Raw genomic sequence first — 27,299 nt, 5'->3', positions numbered from 1 at the left:
TGTAGAAAAAAACCAGATGACACACATGACACAAAACTAAAGTCATTTCAAATGGCAACTTTCTGGCTTTAAGAAACACTATAAGAAATCAAGAAATAAAGATTGTGGCAGTCAGTAACGGTTACTTTTTTAGACCAAACAGAGGAAAAAAATATGGAATCACTCAATTCTGAGGAAAAAATTATGGAATCACCCTGTAAATTTTCATTCCCAAAACTAACACCTGCATCATATCAGATCTGCTCATTAGTCTGCATCTAAAAAGCAGTGATCACACCTTGGAGAGCTGTTGCACCAAGTGGACTGACATGAATCATGGCTCCAACACGAGAGATGTCAGTTGAAACAAAGGAGAGGATTATCAAACTCTTAAAAGAGAGTAAATCATCATGCAATGTTGCAAAAGATGTTGGTTGTTCACAGTCAGCTGTGTCTAAACTCAGGACCAAATACAAAAAACATGGGAAGGTTGTTAAAGGCAAACATACTGGTAGACCAAGGAAGACATCAAAGCGTCAAGACAGAAAACATAAAGCAATATGTCTCAAAAATCCAAAAATGCACAACAAAACAAATGAGGAACTAATGGGAGGAAACTGGAGTCAACGTCTGTGACCGAACTGTAAGAAACCACCTAAAGGAAATGGGATTTACATACAGAAAAGCTAAACGAAAGCCATCATTAACACCTAAACAGAATAAACAAGGTTACAATGGGCTAAGGAAAAGCAATTGTGGACTGTGGATGACTGGATGAAAGTCATATTCAGTGATGAATCTCAAATCTGCATTGGGCAAGGTGATGATGCTTTAACTTTTGTTTGGTGCCGTTCCAATGAGATTTATAAAGATGATTGCCTGAAGAGAACATCTAAATTTCCACAGTCATTGATGATATGGGGCTGCATGTCAGGTAAAGGCACTGGGGAGATGGCTGTCATTACATCTTCAATAAATGCACAAGTTTACGTTGATATTTTGGACAATTGAAAGGATGTTTGGGGCTGATGAAATCATTTTTCAAGATGATAATGCATCTTGCCATAGAGCAAAAACTGTGAAAACGTTCCTTGCAAAAAGACACATAGGGTCAATGTCATGGCATAGGGTCAATGTCAACGAGCAGATCTGATTTGATGCAGGTTTTAGTTCGGGGGATGGAAATTTACAGGGTGATTCCATAACTTATTCCTCAGAATTGAGTGATTCCATATTTTTTTCCTCTGCTTGGTCTAAAAAAGTAATCGTTACTGACTGTCACAATCTTTTTTCTTGATTTCTTATAGTGTTTCTTAAAGCCAGAAAGTTGCCATTTGAAATGACTTTAGTTTTGTGTCATGTCTGTGATCTGCTTTTTTTCCACAAAATTAAACAACTGAATGCACATCCTCCGAGGCCGGTGATTCCATAATTTTTGCCAGGGGTTGTATTCACTATGGAGATCATTTTTTCTGCTTATTACATTATGTGCCTCTTTGGGAAGAAGAGACTTTTCATAGCATGTATATTTAGGTGTACAGACTATATACACTTGATATGTAGCTCAGTGGGACAAGGAGTTGGGTTACCAGAATACGAGGTCTATTAGAAAAGTATCCGACCTTATTATTATTTTTTCAAAAACCATATGGATTTGAATCACGTGTGATTACATCAGACATGCTTGAACCCTCGTAGGCATGCAAGAGTTTTTTCACGGCTGTCGGTTACGTCATTCGCCTGTGGGCAGTCTTTGAGTGAGGAGTCGCCCACCCTCTCGTCGTTTTTTTCATTGTTTAGGAATGGCTCAGAGACTGCTGCTTTGTTTGATCAAATTTTTTTTCAAAACTGTAAGGCACAACTGAGTGGACACCATTCGATAAATTCAGCTGGTTTTCGGTAAAAATTTTAACGGCTGATGAGAGATTTTGGTCTGGTAGTGTCGCCGTAAGGACGGCCCACGGCGCCTGACGGCGATCTGCGCTTCGAGGCGGCAGCGTCTCGCCGTTTCAAGTTGAAAACTTCCACATTTCAGGCTCTGTTGACCCAGGAAGTCGTCAGAGAACAGAGAACTTTCAGAAGAAGTCGGCATGAGGAGTTTATTCAGACATTCCATTGTTAACGGACATTTTGTAATGAAAGAAAGTGCGGACAGGAAAAACACCTCCGTTGGAAACCTTAACGGGCAAGTTGGAACAATTTCTCAGTTACTCACTTGTTGAAAGCCATCAAAAGCCACCTAAATTTTACAAATGGTTTTCAACACGGAGGTGTTTTTCCTGTCGTGGCGCACACAGATTCGCCGAGTCGTCACGGAAACGACTCGGCGAATTTGCGCGCACGTCTTTCATTACAAAATGTCCTTAAACAGTGGAATGTCCGCATAAAGTCCTCATGCCGGCCTCTTCTGAATCTTCTCTGTTCTCTCACGACGTCCTGGGTGAATTAAGCCTTAAATTAGGATATTTTCAGGTCTAAACAGGCCGACGACGGCGCCTTGAAGCGCTGCACGACGTCCTGCTCCGTGGGAAGTCCTTACACCGACAGAAACACCCCATAATCTCTCATCAGCCGTTAAACTTTTCACCGAAAACCAGCTTAATTTCTCGAATAGTGTCCACTCGGATATTCCTCACAGGTCCAGAAAAAATTTTGATAAAGCAACGCGCGCCATCTCGAGCAGCGTGTGAAACAAAGGAATTCAGCCGAGAGGGCGGGACCACATCTCACTCAAGGCCTGCCCACAGGGAAATGACGTCACCGACACGCGTGAAAACACTCACGCATGCGCACGAGGGTTCAAGCATGATTGGTGTAATCGCACATCATTCAAATCCATATAGTTAAAAAAAAATAAATAAAAGGGTCGGTTTATTACCTAATAGACCTCGTATAAACCTGGGTTTGTTCTGCATGGTTCCAGTCCACCCAGCTGTGAATGGGTACTGGCTGTGTTTGGAGTAGTAATCTGCATGGGACTGGCAGCCCATCCTCGGGAGCTGTACGTAGATTCTGATTTGCTTATTGTTGCAGAATCCAGGGATAATCGCCTGCACCATAGGGCCACCGGCTCCACAGAGGACGTTAATCGATGCAGTATGGATTGTTTTTCTATCTGTGGAGGTTACTGCTGAACTGAGAATACTGCAACTGCACAGTGATAGCGCATGTGTACGTGATGAAAAGAACTCCACTGGCGGTTTTTCATACGGGCAAACTGCGCAGTCGGCCAGGCCGGTGTTTATGGGGGGGTGCGGCAGTTAGGTAAGCCAGTTACACCTCCACATTCTTCCAGATAATGCACATCTCATTCTCTCACTCATCACTCATCTTCAACCTCTTTTTTGGGTTCAAGTCGCGGGGGCAACAGCTCCAGCAGGGGACCCCAGACTTCCCTTTCCCGTGCCAAATTGACCACCTCTGACTGGCAGATCCCGAAGCATTCCCAGGCCAGTGTGGAGATATAATCTCTACACCTAATCCTGGGTCTTCCCTGGGGTCTCCTCCCAGATGGACGTGCCTGGAACACCTCACTAGGGAGGTGCCCAGGGGGCATCTTTACCAGATGCCCGAACCACCTAAGCTGGCTCCTTTCAATGCGAAGGAGCAGCGGCTCTACTCCGAGCTCCTCACAGATGACTGAACTTCTCACCCTATCTCTAAGGGAGACACCAGCCACCCTCCTGAGATAGCCCATTTCGGCCGCTTGTACCCGCGATGTAGTTCTTTCGGTCATGACCCAACCCTCATGATCATAGGTGAGAGTTGGAACGAAGATTGACCACTAGATCGAGAGCTTCGCCTTTTGCCTCCGCTCCCTTTTTCATCAAAGCAGTACAGTAGAGCAAATGCGATACCGCCCCTGCTGCACCGATTCTCCACCCAACCTTACGTTCCATTGTCCCATCCACTTCACACTCGGCTGTGAACTGATCCAGTGAATGCCCAATAGGTGGTGTAACACGCTTGTTAGCCTTCTTGCTATGATGCTTGCTAAGTTGGTATATGCTTATTCAACAATAATTCAGTCTTAACAAACACAAAATCTAATTTCACCATAAACTTGTACTCAAAATGGTCAGAGAACTTGTCAGGATTGTAAAATTATTATTTTACACACTACTAAATGGCATAAACTTTACTTTGTCAGAGGGATGCATTAATAATAATAATAATTGTAAATTATTTATGAGACATTGTGAGGTAAATTGGCTGAAGGTGAGTTACAAGTAAATAAATTAATTCTTTAACTAGTGCAAACATAAATTTGTTATTTTTGGGTGGATATTTTCAGGGATAAATCTCAAATATTAAAGTACTATTGTGTGTAAAATTAACACATGCTTCAATAGAAGAATGATTCATACTTGCAACAAAACTGTTCCAAGTTCAGTTCTTATTTATATCCATCATTTGGATTAACGTTGGGGCCTGTAATTAGCCAATGGAATTTTCATATCTGTAGGTAGCTTCAAAGATGAACATTTGTGTTTGCTTCAACTCTATTTTGTGACAAAGCATAGTTTAACCAGTCATAACTAAAAGTGTGCTAATCATAAAATTTGAAGCAGTAACCAAGGAGCTAATTGTTCGTCCCTGAGAGACAGATTAATATAGTGTCTATTGACACATATTTAGCATGTAAGGGCATGTTTATTCAAATTTGCAATTCATGGATGTTTTGTATTCTCAAGGTCGGTACCACATCACTTCGGCGAAGTGGCCAGCCAATTCGAAGGCAAGAATTCATACTTCCGTGACTGTCCGCTTGGTGAAAACTTGCTTGGGCTGTATGCTGTTCTATTGAAATCAGCCGGTTTACTTTTGTCTCTAGCTTGCGTCTAACAGCCAGCTGACAGCTATCATTGCCTGGAACAGTGAGATTTATACACCAAGCTGACCTGAAATAAATCGTTGTACATTAAATAAACTTTATTGACAAGTCTGTCCCCTTTGAAAAGTGACCAAATGTATTATGTATTTGGATTGAGTTCAGCGATGTGTCCACCAACAAAACCCCTCTCTAGAGGTTAATTGCCCGGATGACCGACCTCGAGAATAAGAATTAGATTATTATATTGTGTACACGTTGCTATTCCTTTGTCACCTGTGGTTCTGTTCTTGAATGATATGTCTCAACTTACATTACGTAAAGCACAAGAAAAGGTCCTCCTGGCTGGTCTAACTGCTGCCAAGAGGATGGTAAGGTGGAAACCCCCACATTCTGTCTCACTGTCAGTGGGTGTTATCTTACATTGATGTAGCGTATCGAGAGTTGTCCACTGCATGTGAACACAGTGCGAAGGAAGAAACATCACTCTGTAGAATCAAGCAGTGGCTGATCTGAAAGTCTTTTTGGTGTAATAATTTTGTAGCACTTTTGACGTGGTATGACCTGGGTATGTTTATGTTTATGATTGTTTAATTTTGGTGTGGTGTTGGTTTGTTTTTGTTTGTTATAAAATTCTAAAAATAAAAATTTGGTCACAAAAAAGAATTGTATAGTGTAACATCCACAAGATCATACCATTAAAAAAAAAAAAAAAAAAAAAATAGGAGCAGAATGTGACTTTTTAACCTCTTAAAATACCTCTTAGAATAAGTCCAGGTTAGCCTTCTTTAAACTTCTCCAAGGTCTGTGTCTGAAGAATGTTCTGTGTCAATTACCTTTTTTCTTTCCCTGTCAAAAATCTATCATAAAATTATAGACATTGTAAACGTAGAATTGGAATTTTGTTGAAATTAATACTTCATACATATTAGTTTGCACTGGCCCACTTTGAGAACCATTAAAGGTTGAAGATTTCACTGTAACAAAGCAACACCACAGAGAAATGCTGCTGTGAAGAAAAAGCCAGACAACAAAAACAATGCTGTGTCGTTACTCCCCTGCAAAATTTGTGGAGCGGTATGAAATACTTGATACCTACACACTTTCAAATATGAAGCATGCAATATATAAAAGTTCAACACACAGGGGGGAAACTCTTTCCATTGATGGCACAGTCACGAACTGTGGGAGGAATATCACCAGAAGGAGCAAATTGTGTTTTTAAAATTTTCCCACATTTAGCAACAGTTGGCATGTGTCAGCATGACCATATTAGCCATGTATTCACGCCGTCAAGCAGCTATATAATATTTATTAGTTATATTATACTGAGATGGATGCAAGCACATCTACACTGTTTGTGTTACGTTTCTGTGTGGAACTTGCACTCATAGTTTGATGAAGGAACCTGCAAACAGAGGTAAAAAATAAAAAGATTTGTGCCCATATGTAGGCCAGACTTGAATTCAAGTCAACAGCTCTGACAGCTGGCGTGATAATTGTGACGCTAATACCTCGTCACAGATCAGAAATTACAGACGTGTTTGTCTCGTGCATGCAAACACACACAGCCGCTCTCTGCTGGGTGTCTGGTAGAAAACCGTAGCTTTAGGAGTCACTGTCAGCAGGTGCAGTTCATTTTCACAAATCTGTGGGCGGCGTGTCTAATAAACCGGTTGCTCGGCTTTATTCCCGTGTTCGTTTAAAGTTCATCTACGCGATCCCATGGTAAATCGAGCAGCAGTGTTCACCTCATAAGCAGACATTATGACGAGCACCGGAACTGTTACAAGGGCAGAGTACTTTGGTGTAAGCAGTCATCAGGCATCTTAACTTATGTAACTCATTGCTCTGTTCAAAAACCCAAAAGCAACCTTGAAATGTAGGACTTACACCATTACGTAAATTAAAGGCTAAGTGAGTGTTTTTGTCAAAACATGTAGAACTCTCTTGTTAACACATTGCATATTTGATAAACAATCTGTACCAAAGCAATGTTTAAAGTTCATAAAATTTTTCTGTTTGAGTGTGATTCATCAAAGTACGCATCTGTGTCCCAACCGACTGACACGTACACAGGTTAAAGTGAGATTTCGCAGGTGGTTGTACTCTAAAATCCATTAACACAAGTGTAGCTCACCTCAAAATAATTCTCATATTGATTTGCATTGTTTTCTTTGAGTTTTAATCTTATTACTAGCGCGTTACCTGTGGGGATCCACAGGCTCGAGATTGGGGAGTGTGTACAAAATAGGTCGCTGACATTTTTGTGGTAAGGATGATAATAATTTAAGAAAAGCTGTATAATGAGTTGGAATGGTGTGTGAGTCCATAATGTTTTTAGAGCCTTACCTCAACAATTTTTAAAAGAACTCAACACTTTTATTTTCTGTTAATTATGGAATTTTCGAATGTTAATTTACTGTCTTAAGGTGTTTATATATTGTTTAGGTTCTTGTTATCATATACACACTGCTTTTATTTTATTTTTACTTCTATTTTGTCGTTTGATTTTTAAATGGACCACGATGGAAATAAGCGTTTTCACTTTCTTGTGTCTTCCATGTATTTTTATTGTATTTACACTTATATTATGTACTTACATTGAACTTTAAATCACTCACTCTTTGAATATATATTTGAATACTCTAAGAATATAAAGACTACTTTATATTGAGTCCAGAAAGTACTTAGCAGCACGCAAGCACAGCTGCTGAAAGCAGGTGATTTTAAGACATTAAAACCACTATACATTTCACTGATGGTACCAACATGAGTCACTCATGGTAATTGCAACACGAGACTTATTTAAACTGATAAAACCAGTTGAGCTACAAAAACACAATAAATCGATAACACTAACAACACTGTTAAATAACATAAACCACAATAACATTTTAAACCTCAGAACCCAGAACTCCCATGGTGCATTGCAGCACAGCATCCATTGTTTATTGGTTCATTAAAAATTGCTCATTTCTCCAAAAATATTATATTTATCTTATAAATAAATATTTATATTTCAACTTTCCATTTCGGCAGCATTCATCCTTGTCCCAAAATATGTAAACATGCCAAACAGCAAATGCCAGCTCTCCCAGGTTTGTTGCGTGATTGAAGCCATACACACACACACACACATAGACACAGAGACAACTTGGCTCTTATAATATAGATGGTATTGTACTACCAATTATTTGACCCGTAGATATCAGGATGATGACGAAATGGTGGGACGTCCCCTAATGGAGCAGCCAGATGAAGACGTTATTATGACACTTGACATTTTATTAATGCCAGGGTGGTACAACAAGCTGTGGTTACACATTAGCACAAATTGAAATTCATTCCTCTTCATTCATCTGGATGAGTCTTTTTTGGTTCTTCGATAAATTTGAGGTGTCCTTTGCATGATAGCACTTTTGCAAACGGCTTTTGCGAATTAAATATGACCTTTCATCTGCTTTGAATGGAAGATGTTACTTTTTTCTTGTTAACGAGTTGGAGCTGAGCTACTTCTGCTGCAGTAGTCGTTTTTGTGTGCTTTGAATTTAATGGCGGTGTTGGAAAAAGTAACTGTGCCAGAGTGCCGTTTCAGACCATTAGTCCAATCAATATGAGACAGAAGCCACCGCAAATTGCAACATTTATATTTTTCTTCACAATGCATTTTGGAGAGGTGTCCTAAACAACATAGAAAAAAAAAAATCCACCCCAATGCGCCTTCAGGAAATATGCCTAATTTGCATAAATCCAATATGGCTGCCAAATTACAACGCCGAGGTATAATTTGACATGTAATAAGTTCTAAATGAGGTTGTGGAGTGCTTCAAAAGCTATAATATACAACCCCTGGCAAAAAATTATGGAATCACCGGCCTCGGAGGATGTTCATTCAGTTGTTTAATTTTGTAGAAAAAAGCAGATCACAGACATGACACAAAACTAAAGTCATTTCAAATGGCAACTTTCTGGCTTTAAGAAACACTATAAGAAATCAAGAAAAAAAGATTGTGGCAGTCAGTAACGGTTACTTTTTTAGACCAAGCAGAGGAAAAAAATATGGAATCACTCAATTCTGAGGAAAAAATTATGGAATCACCCTGTAAATTTTCATCCCTAAAACTAACACCTGCATCATATCAGATCTGCTCGTTAGTCTGCATCTAAAAAGGAGTGAACACACCTTGGAGAGCTGTTGCACCAAGTGGACTGACATGAATCATGGCTCCAACACGAGAGATGTCAATTGAAACAAAGGAGAGGATTATCAAACTCTTAAAAGAGAGTAAATCATCACGCAATGTTGCAAAAGATGTTGGTTGTTCACAGTCAGCTGTGTCTAAACTCTGGACCAAATACAAACAACGTGGGAAGGTTGTTAAAGGCAAACATACTGGTAGACCAAGGAAGACATCAAAGCGTCAAGACAGAAAACTTAAAGCAATATGTCTCAAAAATCAAAAAATGTACAACAAAACAAATGAGGAACGAATGGGAGGAAACTGGAGTCAACGTCTGTGACCGAACTGTAAGAAACCGCCTAAAGGAAATGGGATTTACATACAGAAAAGCCAAACGAAAGCCATCATTAACACCTAAACAGAAAAAAACAAGGTTACAATGGGCTAAGGAAAAGCAATTGTGGACTGTGAATGACTGGATGAAAGTCATATTCAGTGATGAATCTCGAATCTGCATTGGGCAAGGTGATGATGCTGGAACTTTTGTTTGGTGCCGTTCCAATGAGATTTATAAAGATGACTGCCTGAAGAGAACATGTAAATTTCCACAGTCATTGATGATATGGGGCTGCATGTCAGGTAAAGGCACTGGGGAGATGGCTGTCATTACATCATCAATAAATGCACAAGTTTATGTTGATATTTTGGACAATTGAAAGGATGTTTGGGGATGATGAAATCATTTTACAAGATGATAATGCATCTTGCCATAGAGCAAAAACTGCAAAAACATTCCTTGCAAAAAGACACATAGGGTCAATGTCATGGCATAGGGTCAATGTCAATGAGCAGATCTGATTTGATGCAGGTGTTAATTTGGGGGATGAAAATTTACAGGGTGATTCCATAATTTTTTCCTCAGAATTGAGTGATTCCATATTTTTTCCCTCTGCTTGGTCTAAAAAAGTAACCGTTACTGACTGCCACAATCTTTTTTTCCTGATTTCTTATAGTGTTTCTTAAAGCCAGAAAGTTGCCATTTGAAATGACTTTAGTTTTGTCTCATGTCTGTGATCTGCTTTTTTCTACAAAATTAAACAACTGAATGAACATCCTCTGAGGCCGGTGATTCCATAATTTTTGCCAGGGGTTGTATATGTTTCTGTCATCTTGAACCTGTAATGGAGTATGTTGGTACCTGTGACTTCAGTAGTAATGCCAAAGTTCCAAAGACCATATTGCATGCATTAGTTAATGTCTACTACTTATGCCTGGTTGTTGTGGTGTAATTGATTTTTTTTTCTTCTCATTTCTTGAAGAAAATATATTACTTAAACAACAGTATTATCAGGATTATGGATTATATATTATATGATCTGTATATTACAAGAAATACTATGTGTTTCACAATATCTTACAAAGAATGTAGTGGTGTGTGTGCCAACACATCAGATGTGGATCAAGAAGACTCATCTGTTGATGATCAGACCTTCAGATAATTCACAGGGTTGAATTGGATACATTCGCTTTCAAGTAACGTTTACAAAGTATTCAGCAGTGGTGATGGTGTTGTGTGTATTCTGAAGTAAAGAAGACAGTTTTGTTTTATATCTATTACCTGTATGTACTGCTTTGGGCTCCTTATCCTTTGCTTAGGCATTCTGACTTACCTGTGGTGATTGTAACTTACTAGTAGTCCCTGTGGTGATTAAGACTCTTACCTGTGAATATTTTGAATTACCTTTGATGATTAGGACTCTTAGCTGGGGCTGCACGCACGATATGACCTGAAATTCAGATCGTGGTATAAATTGAATCCTTTCACGGTACCTGTATATATTGTGATATAATCTTAAGTGTAAAAATTATAATGTGTATCTGAATGGGTCCCTTAGCAAAGGTAAATTGATCAGAATAAATAAATAAAAATGACAACAAAAAAAAATACAGATATAATGTAATTTTGAAAACATTTATTATGCAGATCTCAGAAGTACTGGTACAATTTGCCAGAAGGTACATCTAAGTCAGTGGCTGAAGCTTCATCTCTTGAACACTAGATGGCACACCCGCTCTGAATACATGAAGCACTTTCAGGACAGTCACTTACTCATTTACAAAACCCAACACGAAACCACCAAAACATTTTATAAGTAAGTCCCTTCAGCTGCTCCCTTGTTTGCAGTCGGGGTCGCCACAGCAAATCCGAGGTGGATCTGCATGTTGAATTGGCACAGGTTTTACGCTGGATGCCTTTCCTGACACAACTCCACATTACATGGAGAAATGTGGCAGGTGGGATTTGAACCCAGAACCTTCTGCACTGAAACCAAGCGCATTAACCACTTGGCCACCACCCCTGCTCCAAAACATTTTATAAAAAAATTACTTAATTTACTCATATTTGAAGTCTGTCTGGGTAAATTGACGTACCTGGCAGATTTTGTCTTTGTAATCCGGTTTAAAAAAAAACCCATTGCATTATTTAACGTGGCACTTTCTCAAATGTTTGATTCAGGTTGTGGCGGACCTTCTGCCTTCCCCCAGTGCGTCGGCTGAAGTAAATAAATAATGGCTTTGCAAATATCAACGACAGAACAGGCATCTCATAAACTTCCATGAACAGCAGAGTCACCTCATCTCTGAACACCCCTCTCCGCCGCAGCAGACTGGTTCACACAGTTTCCCTGGATCTAAAAACAACACGGCCGTTATCGTGATTAGTCAGTGGAGTCCAATTCTCTACCAGCAGCCAAAATTATAGTGTACTGGATAAACTGCCTAAACTGCGTAGGCCTACTCTTAGCTGTGGTGATGGCATTTTATTTTGGCAAATAACATTATGTTTCATCTACTTTTTCATCAGAATACAGATCAGTGATACAATTTTGCGAAAGGACTTGCCTTGGTACAAAATTTGTATTCTATGTTGTAAACTAAGGCAAATTCTGAAATATTCCAAAACATTTGGGAAGCCATATTGGATTTATAGAAACAATTAAAATGTTCTTATCAAGTTTGATATATTTTAACAGGTTCTCCATCCTCTCCAAACATACATTTTAAACTTTAAATGAGTCAAATTTTTGGTCTTGTGCTTGTGGTATAGCCAAAATGGGTGTTTTTAGAAATTCTGGCAGCCATATTGAATTTATGCAAATTATGCATATTTCCCCAAGTTGAATTTGGGTGCATTTTTAATATGTTGTGCTAGAGACCTTTCTAAAATGCATTGTGAACAATAAAATTCCGTTGCAATTTGTGGGTGTCATGATGACAAATCTCATACACTGACTAGATGACATGTCAGCCCACTTTTATCCCTGGATACATGTATACATACCAACACAGATATATACCTACATACCTGCATGAGATTTCTTTTTGTGATCTCTTTTTTAGGTGACCCTCCGGTTGGTTTCCGTGATGTTCTATTGCGGGACGGTCCTGAGGGCTTCGCCAAGGCTATCCGCGCCCACAAAGGTCTCCTGTTAATGGACACTACTTTTAGGGATGCCCACCAGTCGCTCCTGGCAACCAGAGTTCGAACCCACGATCTGAAGATGATCTCGCCATTCGTCAGCCACAACTTCAGCAACCTTTACAGTCTGGAAAACTGGGGTGGTGAGTGTCTGTCTTATTGCGTTAGACAAACATGTCGTTTGTGCGTGTTTCAAAAATTCTGTCTGTCTTTCATGGCTTGTATAACAGTTTACATGAATCCCATGTGGCCCCCTTATTCAGATGCCGCCACTGTAAAATGTGAGTAGGTGAGTATGAGCAAGAAGACAGCTCGTTAAAATAATACCTTTGTTGAATTAAGCTCCAGCCCGATTGTGGTTTAACATCTACTTAATTAGTTGAGCTGTCATAAAAAGTTGTTCATTATCTTAAAATGAATTAACTGCTTGTTATCTAGTGTGAATGGCTGTGAAGTTGCATCGATGTCTGTGCAGTATATATTGGAACTTTGGTATTTGGCATCTTGCTTTGCTTGATGACGGGAAGATTTTCTGCCTTAATGACTGGTCTGACATCAATACAATCACTGACATACGCAGACTTGACATCGACATTGCTGTCTTTATTTCAAATGTTCTGTCAGTCAGCACTGGACTATACATGTATGGTTGTTTAGTATTTCTGTTACTGCTTGTGCTGTTGATTTTTATTTTTTATCAATTAATTTTCTTGTCTTGTTGGAATATGTAGAGCACGTAGCTCACTGGGATAAAGAGTTGACTTTTCAATATGGAGATGCTACCTGTCTGTCTGGTCAGCTAACCTGCATCAGACTGGTGTCCCGTTGAGTGGGAATTGTTGACTCTCATCTGCTTCATGTTTTGAAATCTGGAGATCCGCTTTTGCGCCTGTATTGGGCTTACAACTATCTTTTGTTGGAATGGCCACAGAAGATGGTCAGCCAACTGAGGCCCTTTTGCTTGAGATGTTCCTCACCACTGTCACTAATATGCTTGCTCATGGTGGGTAAAGTCCAGTACTTACTTGTGTATACTGCCTTACAGTTACTTTTGTTACGATATGGTAACAAAAGTCATGTCCGGGACCATGTGCCAGTGCCTCACTTTGCTGGGTCTACCATACTATAGACCCACCCTGGGTCCTGGACCACTCAGAGAGACAACTGATTCATCCCCATGTCTGAAAAGTAGAGCCCGACCGATATATCGGCCGGCCCGATATTATCAGCCGATATAAGCCCTTTTCATAGTACTCACTATCGGCCGAAATTTTGCCGATAGAACGCAGATAATTTCTCATAAACAGAACAGTTACTGAAATAATATTTGTGTCGGCAATGTAAAATGTCCTTGCACTGTTTGTCCAGTAGATGGAGCTCTGACTCCATTCAACTGAGAGCTACTTACACCCCTGCTTAAATGTATTCATCACCGGCCCCTGTAGTTCACCGTCACACTGCACTGATCGGCTGACAAAAGCATACAAGTAAGTTTATAAGAATGTTGTTTGTAATAACTTTGCGATTACATTCACCCCACATTTCTCCTGTTTCAGTTCAACTCAGTTTATGTAGTAAGATCAGATGTATTTCACAACTCTTTTTAAGGGTATTTGCTAATTTCACAAAGGTTTAATTCTTGATTGCATTTTTTGAACTTGAAAATTCTTCTCTGTTATAAAGTTAATCAATATCAATCAATCAATCAATTTTATTTATATAGCGCCAATTCACAACAAACAGTTGCCCCAAGGCGCTTTATATCGTAAGGCAAGGCCATACAATAATTACGTAAAAACCCCAACGGTCAAAACGACCCCCTGTGAGCAAGCACTTGGCGACAGTGGAAAGGAAAAACTCCCTTTTAACAGGAAGAAACCTCCAGCAGAACCAGGCTCAGGGAGGGGCAGTCTTCTGCTGGGACTGGTTGGGGCTGAGGGAGAGAACCAGGAAAAAGACATACTGTGGAGGGGAGCAGAGATCAATCACTAATGATTAAATGCAGAGTGGTGCATACAGAGCAAAAGGAGAAAGAAACACTCAGTGCATCATGGGAACCCCCCAGCAGTCTAAGTCTATAGCAGCATAACTAAGGGATGGTTCAGGGTCACCTGATCCAGCCCTAACTATAAGCTTTAGCAAAAAGGAAAGTTTTGAGCCTAATCTTAAAAGTAGAGAGGGTGTCTGTCTCCCTGATCCGAATTGGGAGCTGGTTCCACAGGAGAGGACAAAGCAATATGAAGACAAAGCTTTTAGCTCATACCTTTTTTGTTAAGGTTCCAAACAAGAACATTTTATTCATTTAAAAATAATAATAATATGCATTATTACAATATGCAGTATGCAATTTTCATCCAAATATCGTTATCGGCATTGGCCTTAAAAAATCCATATCGGTCGGGCTTTACTGAAAAGTAAGCATCTGTCTGTCACACGCAGGTGAAAGGTGGGCAACCTTCTGCAGCCGCTGGGGATCCCCGTGACTTGTAAACTAAATTGAAGTAAAAGACTTGTTTTGGCTTTTTGTTTTGATTTCCATTTTGTTGACATGACTATGCTCACCACCATCTCTCTCTCTCTCTCTCTCTCTCTCTCTCTCTCTCTCTCTCTCTCTCTCTCTCTCTCTCTCTCTCTCTTTTGGTGTGAACATTGTAATATGTACATAGTGTTCTTTTGTCAATTGAGGAATTTTTCCATATTTTGAAAGAGTCTCAATTTGGTGATATCTTCTATTCTGTTAAGGGGGTGTCATTGTGAACCCCAGGATCTGTTTGGCTGAAGATAGTGGCAGTGCAGTACATTTTGGTGTACTATATGTCTAATTGGTATCAAATGGTGAAATGTTCTTTGCTGAAGAACCTCAGTGTTGTGTTGTATTTGATACGGTTCCTTTCCAAAGTATAAATGAGGCCTAATATAGCTGTAAATGGTTAACCTAATCTGTGAAACTGCTGATTTTGAGAAGGACATGAAATGATTATGGAATTGGAGTAATTTTCTGACTTCATTTGAATGCTTGTCCTGGACAAGATAAGGAAATCTATTAGCACACCAGCCCCATAAAGAATTTTTTTTCACCAGCCCCCACAGATAGATAGATAGATAGATAGATAGATAGATAGATAGATAGATAGATAGATAGATAGATAGATAGATAGATAGATAGATAGATAGATAGATAGATAGATAGATAGATAGATAGATAGATAGATAGATAGATAGATAGATAGAATATACAGAGAAATCAGATCTGGTCACTTGCTGTATATAATGGTGTCACTTAGTCAGTGAGATCAGATTTGAATCAGACGTGTAGTGAATCCAATTTCAACTGTCAGTCTCCACAAAGCCTAAAAATCCACACACTGCACTCCAGGTGACAGTCCACAAACTGTCACACTCGTGAACCACGTCAGTGAGATTGCTTCTACGCTCTCGACACACTTATGTGAAGTGCAGTTCCTGTGAATGACTTTCAGAACAAATACTTCTTGGAACACAGGACACACAGTTCGGGAAATAAGATCCCCTTGAGCCTCTTGAGCTGGAAACATTTCATTTACTGGCCAATTACAATTAAATATTTGAAGTGTTGTTGTATTACTTGGAGGTTTTAATTTGAGTAAATCACTAGAACAACCAAACCAGAGTAAAAAAAAGTACATTTGTTTTGGTGATTGCACTCATCATTTTATGTTGAACAAAAGGAGAAGAAATATCTGCGGGAGCCGGCAGTGAATCCTCTTTGGTGTTGTAAACCTTTAAATTAAATTTGTCCTGGTAGCCCATCATGGGGAAACTGTTTGAGCTCAGCAATATATTTCATTACTGCAAGAGAGCACACTGAGCAGATCTCACATTAAGCAACTGTTGACTTGTGTTTGAACAGATATAAAGGTTATCATAAAAGTAAATTGCTGTTGAGATATTTTGACAAAAAGAGCTCAAATATTTCTCATACCACATTTGATGTAATTATGAACCTGACCACAGGCTGACACAAATTGGGCAAATTTATGCTTTGGCTTTTCAGGCTTCCCTGGTGCCTATTTAGCGAGTTATTCCACACACAGTAACAAAAATGTGCTTTGCAAGATTTTTCTCTCTTCAAAGCATTTCTTTATCGTGTATTTGGAAAAAGTTAAAAAAGCCTCTCTGATTGTGATCTTAATAAGAATCTTGTTTTACTAAAAAATTTATGATCACACACTAGTTTTGGGAGTCTTATTGCTCTGCAGCAGCCTCTCACTGGGTTTAAGCGCAGTCCAGAGGGGACGTCATTTAGACGTTTAAAGCCCAAAATAAATCAGATTTTAGGGAAATGGAAGGAAAAAAATATGTTTTACTGCAAAAGAGGGTCTTAAACGGTGTTTTAAAGCTTTTTTAGCCATAAGCAATATTTTAAAAACCGCAGGGCCCATTCTTCAGGGTTGTGGATGCTCCATTGTTGATGAGTGTGTTGAACTCCTGTCATAATATCAGCCAATCAGTGTCAGCTGGTATTCGCTTTGAAGTGGGGCACATGATGCTGTGGTATGGAGCAGACGCACGTGAAAGGTGTGGAGAGGTGTTTTATTTGGTGAGGAAACAGATCCGTTGGCAAAAGTGACATAATGCCCAAAGTTGCAATAACAGTTCTGTGACTCTTGAGTCGTTCAAAACCTGTTCCGTCCTGTCAGTTGACTTTATTTATATAGTGCCAGATCACAACAAAGTCGCCTCAAGATGCTTAACATGCGTAAGGTCTAACCTTACCAACCACTTGGGCAAGCACACAGGCGACAAGCGATCAGGAATAACTCCCTCTGGCATCCGGCCTCTGTGTGAAGCGTGTTCACTGCCCATTGTGCATGTGGTTTTTGGTGACGTAACTTGCCTCGTGGGCCACTGGGCCACTTTGGCTGCAGAACTTTCACTGCGGGATGAACCGGGATGGCCCTCGCAAATGCTTGTATACAAGTGATTAAAAGAAAACGGGTGCTGGGTGTGGAAATGGAAACCGCATCAAATGTAAACATGACACCTGATTGCACTTCACACTTCTTTTCACCAAGTTGTAGATTGAACCCTCGGTGTTGCTTTTAATTGTGTTGTGCAAAAGGTGGACCGGTGAAAAGTTTGATGACAGACGAGAAGTGACGTCTCAATTTTCACGACTAGGTTCGTAAGACGGTGTTAAAATGGGCAGTGATTTACAGTATGAGGCGGAGACATGGGTGCAGACAGTGAAGTGCAGAAGAACACTAAAGTGGGGAACAGACTATTTTTGCACAGGATAGATATGTCAACCCATTTTGTCACATTTCAGTGAACGCTTCATACAGGATGTGGTGAAAGTACTTATTTATGCTGTCCTTGAGCAAGAAAGTAAAGCTCTTATAACTGTAATGATCTGGAGCTGAGTGTGGCCACATCAGGAATAAAAAGAGGTTTTCTGAAGGAGAGCAACAAACTACTTAACTTTATATTAAAATTTAAATATGTGGCAGAGGATACATGATCATAAAGTCATGAGGATGTTGTCTAAAACCACCCTTAAAGGTACCGTATTGTGCACGAGGTCCAGGAGCAGGAGCCCATGGGGGGCTCCTGGAACTCCTGGAGCTTCCTGGAACCCTTGAGGTTTTAGCCTAGTTGGAAGGCTGATGTGGCAACCTGTATTGGTGTAATTAATGGAAACAATTTTTCTTTAAAAGTTGAACTCCAGACACCCTGCTAAGGCATGTTTGCATAAAATGAGGCCGGATTTATGGCTGGACAGTTATAAGACATTGGTGCATTCTTGATTTTTTTATTTTTTTCTCTTCAAAGGCATCACTTCATTGTCTGCTACAGCCTTTAATATCTGTTGTTAAGACGTCCAGTTACCTACAGGAGCTAACTCAAAAAGTGTATAGTTTGGCCCTTTTAAACATTCTTCAAAACGTTTCACCAGTGAGATTGATGAAAATCCAGACAGTCCATAGTTTTCACACTTATTCTCGCCTCCTATTGACTTTAAATTGTGAACCTATAAATATCAGTTCACTGCAGTAAAGATCGACCTCGAGTGCACTGCTTCACAGTAGCAGCTTGCAAGTGTACCTTAAAGCAGGTCTAGTCAGCATGGCATCACGCCCTGGTGCCGCTTGTCATGTCCACCACACGATGGAATGGGCAACCACCCAGGCTGAACACCAGCCCACCCTAACCTCTTTAAAGTAGTCATATGCCTGCCAGGCCCAGGTGACATGTGGGCATCCTTTTGGCCTTTTTTTCCCCAGTGAACTGAATCCTGAACGCTGAGGTGTCTAGGTGTTGATCCTACTCTGGGAAGTGCACCACATAGCTACAGTGTTGTAGCTGTTGTTCTGTCTTCATGCAAGAAGTACACCTCATCTGAGTTTCCCAAAGGAACCACTCATTTGATATGTAGTCATTCCAGTGGTACCCAAAGATTCTCTGGACAGATCGAGGACCAAAGACAACCATTTGCCAGCTTTTGGTTAGCTACAATCCTTCACATGGTAACGGCAGGATATTCAGCACCCAGACATTTATCTTTCTTCATGACACATGGTAGCAATAAATCCTACAGCTGTAATCAACTTAATCAACACCTTCACCACATACAAATGCATTTTTGGTGGCTGGTGCAGGAGGTCGTTGAAAGTCTGGATCTTTGGACGTCCCCCCGGTTTTAATCAGGTAAATTAATTCAATTGTCAGTTTCTTTTCTTCTTCTACTCCTTAATGGATGGCTACAACCTGCTTACTTCTGATAAATTGTCCAAAAGTGTGAACTATCCAAAAAAGGTGTTGCACCAGACCCCACTGTTCAATGAGCTCTGGACCTGAGGCCATCTCTTTTGATTGGACCAAATTTTTGGTTCTTTGATCCAGACGGTGGTACGAGGCAGCTTTCACACTTGCTATTTCGATTGTGTGCGTGTGTGAGAGAGAGAGAAACTGTCCTTATTCTTGACTCAGAATAATCACAAACCCAGTCAAAGATCATGGGGTATGAGTTCAGCCCTCATATTCCAGTTCCCTTCAGATTTCCCAACCGTCAGATGTTTGACCGCCTTTGCAATCTCACTGAGATTTGGCGCTTCACGGTTGGCTGGAGGATTAGCAGCCAGATCACTGGCACTGAAGATATCTAGTATCTTGGCAGGAGGCCGCCCCATGACCACGAGGGGAACAACATCTGTGCTTGTAGATTGGAAACTCCTACAGCATCCGCTTTAATTACAGTGATCAGTGTTGGCGAATGTTGCATTCTGGTGAAATAAATCACTTAGAAGAGATGACTCATGATAATTGAGGGCTGCTATTTTGACACATCGTCCCCCTGAAGTTTTTTATTTTGTTATTTCTTTTTTTAAACCCAGACTGGAATATTGCTTTCACATGTTTCAGCTGCTTAGAGACAGAATGAATCATTGAGGAGATTAAGCCTGTGAAACCCTTTGAGGATTAAGTCCCTGTCTGATATGGCGCCCCATCCCTGCACCACAGAAGATACAGTAATATGAAGTGGGTCACAAAAAGCGACGATCTATACGGCCCTTTGTATGGCTTCCGCACTCTGCAAATTTATCAGTTAGTGAAGCAGCAGATTGTTAAATACTGCGCGGGAAGTTCTTGTGAAGCTCAGCACTTGTAAAGTCAGTTTTTGCTGCGTGCGTTCGTGTGTTGAAGGAACGGGAACGCGAGCGCCAATGTATGGACAGAACAAAGTTGAGAAGGATTCAGCTTCTCATTGTAAGCACAGGAGGGGAAAAAAAAAACCCTACTGGAAACTGATCAGGGAGAATAAAGTGTCTTATGCATCAAGGGCATAATTGCGTACTTGAGCAAAACTGCTGATAAGTGCTGAGATGTGTGTTTATGTGACCAGATGATTTAAATTACAGCAATTAATCATTGTTGCTTATCACGGGTTTCCCATTATTGGCTCTAGAGCGTGAGCTAGAACTTCATTTTATAGAACTTTATTTTACAACAAGGGGAAATTCAGTTGCACTGAGGCGTTGACCAATATGAGGGCAATGAGTCTTTACTGTGTCATTAAAAACCTCACTAATTGTGTCTCGCTGAGTTATCTGTAAATTTTATTTGTTCGATCGCTGCAACTACAACATTATACTCCCATTAAATGTCTTTAAATTTTATTTCCTTTCTTCTTCAGGCAAAATTCGATGTTGCTTTAAAGGGGTCATTGTGTTGTGTGTTGTATCAAATAGTTTATCTTTTTGGCACTGAACTGTTGTATGACTGGTTGTAGAAATTGTTGCACTATAACTAAAAATTGCAACACGTTGAGTAAAAGCATATCAGGGTGGATCTAGGTTCCTTTTGGGGGGGCGGGGGGCGGGGTTTGAATAAGAGGGTGCGGGGGTATGCAGTCCTCAGAAAAATTAGAAATTTAGGGTGCATTTTCCTGCAGTCTCGGGCAATTCAAGAATGTATTTTGTACATTTGGAACAGGTAATTGCTTGGGATGCATAAAAAAATTAATTCAGTTTCTGACATCAAATATTACAATGTTATTTTATACTCTATAATGGTAAGGTTCCACACAAACAACCAGGTAGGCAAGTAGAACGTTGGAAATATCACTTCAATTATTTGGATATATTAATGAGTCTTCACTCTAATCTGCACCTGTCTTGGCAAAATGTGCAGGTGGGTTCTGGATTTGCCCATGTGAGGTCAAATTTCAGGCTTCTTTTTTCATGGTGGATCCATTTGCCTAGACTTATGTCAGGAGACAAGATGGTTGAGGGAAACACCAATTCAGGCAGCCATAAAGTTCACAAGGTTAGACAGTGAGCCAGTGCAGAGCTTGCCCCACTCCTGTGCCACCAAATGCCACCAAAGACAGACAAAAATGGCAACACTGCCTGCAGGGTCGGCAACAAAAGGAGTGAGGCTCCTCTTGTGGGTCAGGACCGTGTGCACTCGGTTTTGTGTTGGACAGGAATTGTTTTTTTGAATGGCACAAATAATGTGTGATATGTTATTGTTTTGTAAATAGTTGTACAAGCAAAAAGCGTGAAACAATTCCTGCATTTTAATGTAAGTAGTTGTATATAACTTTGTTTGCTACATTTGTACATACATTTTTGAAACTTACAATTTATATGTGTATTCTAATTTCTAAAAATGGTTTGTGAAACATGTTTGTGGTGTTCAGTTTTAAAAATGCATTTTCTATTCGGATTTTATGTTTTTGTGTGAATTTAGGTTCAGTGTGTTAATACAGTATGTGAGAATGAAAGAAAAACTGTAAAGTTACACAGGTGAGGTTGTGCCGAAAACAGTGACATCAAACAATGCAAAGTAAACAGTTTTTAAGGTCAATTATGAAGGTAAAAACCAAAATGAGTCAAAAACAGTAATTTGTACCCTGGACCCTAGAGGGTTAAACTTTTGGCTGGCAAGTTGTATCAGAGCCATTGAATTAGATCCGCCAGTGCATATCTCAACTCCTGTTAGTTCTGAGATACACCCACTTGGTCTGAGGTAAGGAACCCAACCGAGCATTGCAACCTCACAAAAGTGAGTGGTGTAATAAGCAAGAGGTTTATGCTGCATTCAAGACGATGGGAACTTCCAGCTTCCAAAAAGCATGCGGTCACTTGATCAGCTGGATGCCTGCCATAACAAATTTTTTGCTTTGTTGTCTTTGCAAGGAAAGCATGAATAAACAACAGCAGCTGCTTGCTGTGGGTGAGAACAATGGAAAATGACTCAGATGAGTGCATTTCTATTTTTATTCTTGACTCAGTGACATTAATTGTTGTGGACATCTTTGGAAAAAAAAAAACTGTGATACAAGCAACTTAAATAATATATAAAGCATGCAAACATATTGCAAAGAGAAATCAAGTTTTTGTTAAAAGCAATTAAATAGTATTTGTAACATGACTTGTCTTAGCAGTCATGACTGAGGATGCCGTGATGTTGTAAATGCTAATAGATTTCTGAATTTCCACCTCAAAATTCATTAATAAAATTACAACCTAATGACATGCATGAATGTGGCTTCTGAGATACGAAAATGGTTGATGGTTTATACCGTAGTGGTAAAATAGAGTTCAAAACAAAATCCTCTTATTCGTCCTTTAGCTACCTCCCAAACACAAAAAGGAAAAAAAAAAAATCCCACCTGCTTTCTTTTTTCTTCTGCTTTTTGGTGGAAACATCTAACACGGGAAATCATGTTTGTCTTATTCTCAGAATATTTTAGTTTAGTTTGACAGAACTTGCCTGTGGTTTGTTTCACGTCCAGGTCCTTCTCCCTGAAACTTCTTAGAAGGCAAAGCGCTTCCATACGCTCAGCTTTAATGCAGAACGTGCAGTTTGATTTCACGCTTGGCTCACTCAGCAGAGTATCCAGCCACTTCCAGTTTATGCTTTTTTCATTGCATTAACACATGTTATCACTGTATTTTTGCGAGAGCCATACTTTTGGGCAATTATGACATTTCATGCCCATGACAATGATTAACCGATTGATATGACCTTTAAATCCCCTCTCAAGACCTATTGGTTGTGGAGATACGATTTTAAGACTGTATTTTTGATTACCTTGCCCTTTATCTGATCTTCTCCACTATTAATATGTGACATTAGTCTGGTGTAAATCCAGTTTCTGGTCTAGACCACCTATTTTATGCCCTCAAGCTACTTTCAAAATAATATTTTTTTTCTGTGAAAAAGGGCTTCTGCCAGACTTTTAACATGAAGCAGAAAGTTTGACCACACTACTCCCATTTTGGCATATTTTCACTGGCTTCCTGTCTGTGAGATCAGATTTTAAGGTTCTGCTACTAGCCTACAAAATTGTTCACGGCCTGGCACTTCCCTACCTAGCTGATCTTATTAAACCCTACGTACCAGCCCGGGCTTTGTGTTCACAGGATGCAGGATTACTTTGTGTCCCTAGGGTGAATAAAAAGTCTGCAGGTCATGGATCTTTCTCTTTTGCTGCCCCTGTTCTGTGGACTGATCTCCCTGTGTCAATAAAACAGTCAGATTCTGTGGAGACTTTCAAGTCTAGACTTAAGACGCACTTGTTTTCTCTTACTCATGGCTAATTTTCTAATTCATTTTATCTTGTTTTTTGAATTATTTTGTGTGAAGTGCCTTGAGGCGATGCTGTTGTGAGTTGGTGCTGTATAAAATGAATAAATTGAAATTAAATTGAAATTGGGGTTTTAATACGAGTGGTTGAAATTGTGGATGTGGAATAAGAAGCTCGTTTCCGTTTGTGTCTTACTTTGTCTCACCTTTGTGATTGATTGATTGGTTGGAGAAAGGGGGCAGGCAGCAGTTTGTAGACTGTATCCCTAAGGCACTGGTATGCAGGACCTGCTGTCTGTTTTCATTTACCTCGCATAATTAAGAGACAAATCCATAGTCCCAGAGGAATTCCTCACCCAGAATTATGTTTGATATCTTGCATGTGCTGGTATATTAATCCTAATATGTGTGGCACCCTATAGGAATGTTGTCAGTCACTTTATTTCCAAACCAGTCACTGTGGTGCTGTTGTTGTGAGCTTAAATCCAAAGAACCCAGATTGAAGATTTCTTTGTCATTTTACCTTGTATAGCAAGTGGAATGAAACTGGCTCTGTGCAAAAACAAAAATGAATTAAAAAAAATAGCAAATATACAAAAAAAAAATACTATGCGTGTGCAAATTGCAGGGTGGAAAGATGAATATATAAAATAACTGATATACTATAAATACTAAATGACATAATGTACTAAATAACAGGTATGCAATAAATAAATAGAACAGGCTTTGCTGCCTCTTCTGAAGTAGCGAACAAGCAGCCGTGCTTCGTATTCTCCCTGTGTTCAAATGTGTGAGTGCTCATAAAATGGAATTTAATGATGACAGTGTTGGATCAGCAGAAACCCACTAGAGGCTTCAATAGTTCTGGCTGATATGATAAACTGGTATGAAATTCACTAATCTACTCCCACAGAAAGGAAAATGAGAGATTGCTATCTTTTTTTTTTTTTTTTGCCTCTTGCACTAAAACATTTCTTGGGTTTTAAAGTAACTTTTAAAATTAAATGATGAAACTGTTAGAAATAAGAATGACTGTCCATGTATCATCCAATATCTGGGCGTCCGTTAGCAGTAGGACTTTTATATCCGCAGTCAGTGAGAAAAATATGTGAAAATGGTCAAATAAAGATGAAAGTTGAGATAAAAGACGACACCTTTGTGTGTGTGCAGGTGCTACATTTGACGTGGCCATGCGGTTCCTGTCAGAGTGTCCATGGAAAAGACTTCAAGAGCTGAGAGCTTTGATCCCAAATGTCCCGTTCCAGATGTTGCTGAGAGGAGCCAACGCCGTGGGCTACACCAACTACCCCGACAACGCCGTCTTTAAGTGAGTCACCCACACACTCATCATCTGAGATTTCTCCTCTCACTGCAGTTAATCTCAGGTTTAAAGAGTTCAGTGGTTGTAAACGGTGTCAGGCAGATTTGCTGGACAAATTTTAAGATAATATATTTAAGTGTAAATATGAGTGCATTCAAATTGTGTATTAACCTGAATTGTTTTGTACACAGTGTACGTATGTCCCTGAATATTGCTTTGCTAAAAACAATGGTTTGATGAAAGCATTTGTGCTGCTCATTGTTTGTCATTGTCATCTTATAATGAAAAAGTCCTGTCTGGGTCATTGCTATGGGAATGGTCTCGTCACCTTCAGCCTGAGGAGACATTTTAAAGGATAAATTACAGTCCTGAGTTGTACAACTAACAATAGGATATCAGTGGATCCCACTTCTTGTTTTGTAAAATTTTATCTTCATGATGTGGAAGTCTCGTTCTTCTGTGATGACCTCCAACCTCTGATGAAGCTCCTCTGAGGCTGCTGAAGTCACTGCTCTTTTGACAGAGTCACTGTAGCAGTAAGAATTCTCCAGAGAGACCGAGTTACATAGATAACCAGTCATCACCTTAAACCACTAGTTAGGAATTAACTCTCAGTACCTTACAGTAAGAATGGAAATACTGGAATCCTGAAGACTTGGACCTTTTAATCGATTGCCAAGGTATTGTCATTACCAAACACCTTTGTCCAGTGACCTCATAAGTGCATCTCAACCTCATAGGCAGAGTTCACAAAAAGTCGTCGTCACTGCCATGATCAGGAAATCTCTCAAGTTGAATACTTTCACTAAAAATGCAAACTTTGAATGCCAGAGTCTGTCAATTCAGTGAAAGCCTAGTTCTTAGTCTGGCTTTAGGGCAATCACAAATCTAAACCCTTTGATCACTTACTAAGCTTCTTAAGTGCTGCACTGAGAGCATCCATTGATTCCCCAAAAATCATAGCCTTAAATTGATGTTGGTGAACCTTTTCTCACCAACAAAGGTACCCATGTTGCTGGATGTCAGGACTGTACTCGGCACCTAGTCTGTGCATGCATTGAATTATTTTGGGGGAACCTGTTAATTCTATGTGTGTCTGACAAATCAGGCCAATTGACCTATGAAAGGCTTTGCAGTAGTTAACTTATTCAGCAAAAAAGTACTGTTGATACTCAAGCATGTGTTCAATGAGTACTTGTTGAGATAGGATGGGGTTGATGGTGAGTTCTAGGACAAGAGATCAGACTGCTCTGGTCACTCTTGTTGCAAGCAGTGTTGCCACAGTTACTTTGAAAAAGTAATCCAATTACTGATTACTGATTACTCCTTGAAAAAGTAACTTAGTTACTTTACTGATTACTCAATTGTAAAAGTAACTAAGTTAGATTACTAGTTACTTTTTTAGTTACTTTCCCCAGCTGCCGACAACAACTCACTTTATAGTCACCCTTTCTTGACTTCAATGAAAATAAATACTTGTTTTATAAAAAGTAAAATAAAGACCTCTTTCTTGACCTCATATTTAACTGTTGACAGCACTGTAACAGTAAAACTTGCAATTTCAAACCTACATTGTTTAGAAATGTAACTATTAAATTCTAAGTCTCTAAACATTTTACTTGTCGAAATTATTATTATTTTAAGCAATATTAGTAGTTGTAGTAAAAAACGGCTTCAAAACTGGACCTTTAATCTAGGGGTGTTGTGGGGGAGGGGGGCACATCCCTGCCCCACGCCCATTCCATCTGGATTCGCCCCTGCTTTGGCGTTTGAGCACAAAGAATGGATAACATTTATTTATGTAGAAAACAGGACCAGATTTACAGGTAAGAAAGTTTTATTGCGTTTTCACATCATGTGGTCCTCAGAAAGAGAGTTTAGGTGCATTTGAGTGGAAAATAGTGTTAGTTGTTGACGCGTCGCGGAGGATCAGCTGTTTTTAACGAGACGATACGGAGCGGCTCAGCTCAGAATTCTAAATAAAGGAGGGGAAAAAGTATAAAAATGTCTTTGTAAAGCTCAGTGCAGGTGTGCTGATCACCGCGCTTTAAGAGGTGAGGACGAGTCGAGCAGCTGCAAAAAACCGTGGATGAAAAGCTCACAGCTCGCTTAAAGTGGGCAGTTGAGTCGAACCCCGACCTCCTGCCCACAGACCAAGTTTAATGCTGCTATCGACCCACAATGAAAAATAACAGTAACGCACAGTGACATGGAGAAGTAACTTTAATCTGATTACTGATTTGGAAAGATTAACGCGTTAGATTACTCGTTACTAAAAAAAGTGGTCGGATTAGAGTAACGCGTTACTAAGTAACGCATTACCGGCATCACTGGTTGCGAGTGATCCTTGCAAGTGTGTTGTCAGAGAGCAGTGTAGTATCTTGTAGTAGTTGCAGTCCAGGTCATCAGACCATCCTTCCCAGAGAGGAA

The 27,299-nt window shown here is 39.8% G+C and overlaps 1 protein-coding gene across 3 annotated transcripts in view; it reads left to right on the top strand.

The window, feature by feature from the left end:
• Positions 1-27,299, top strand: part of pcxb (pyruvate carboxylase b) — a 501,867-nt gene that overhangs the window by 408,566 nt on the left and 66,002 nt on the right. For all 3 annotated transcript variants that reach the window (XM_034164611.1, XM_034164610.1, XM_034164612.1), the window contains 2 exons: positions 12,397-12,618; positions 24,719-24,875. In XM_034164611.1, the coding sequence (XP_034020502.1) occupies positions 12,397-12,618; positions 24,719-24,875 (379 nt within the window). The remainder of the gene's footprint in view (positions 1-12,396; positions 12,619-24,718; positions 24,876-27,299) is intronic.

This window comes from Thalassophryne amazonica, chromosome 23, assembly GCF_902500255.1.
Source record: "Thalassophryne amazonica chromosome 23, fThaAma1.1, whole genome shotgun sequence".
NCBI lineage: Eukaryota > Metazoa > Chordata > Actinopteri > Batrachoidiformes > Batrachoididae > Thalassophryne > Thalassophryne amazonica.
The sequence above is the reverse complement of the archived record's forward strand: the minus strand, read 5'-3'. Positions and strand labels throughout refer to the sequence as shown.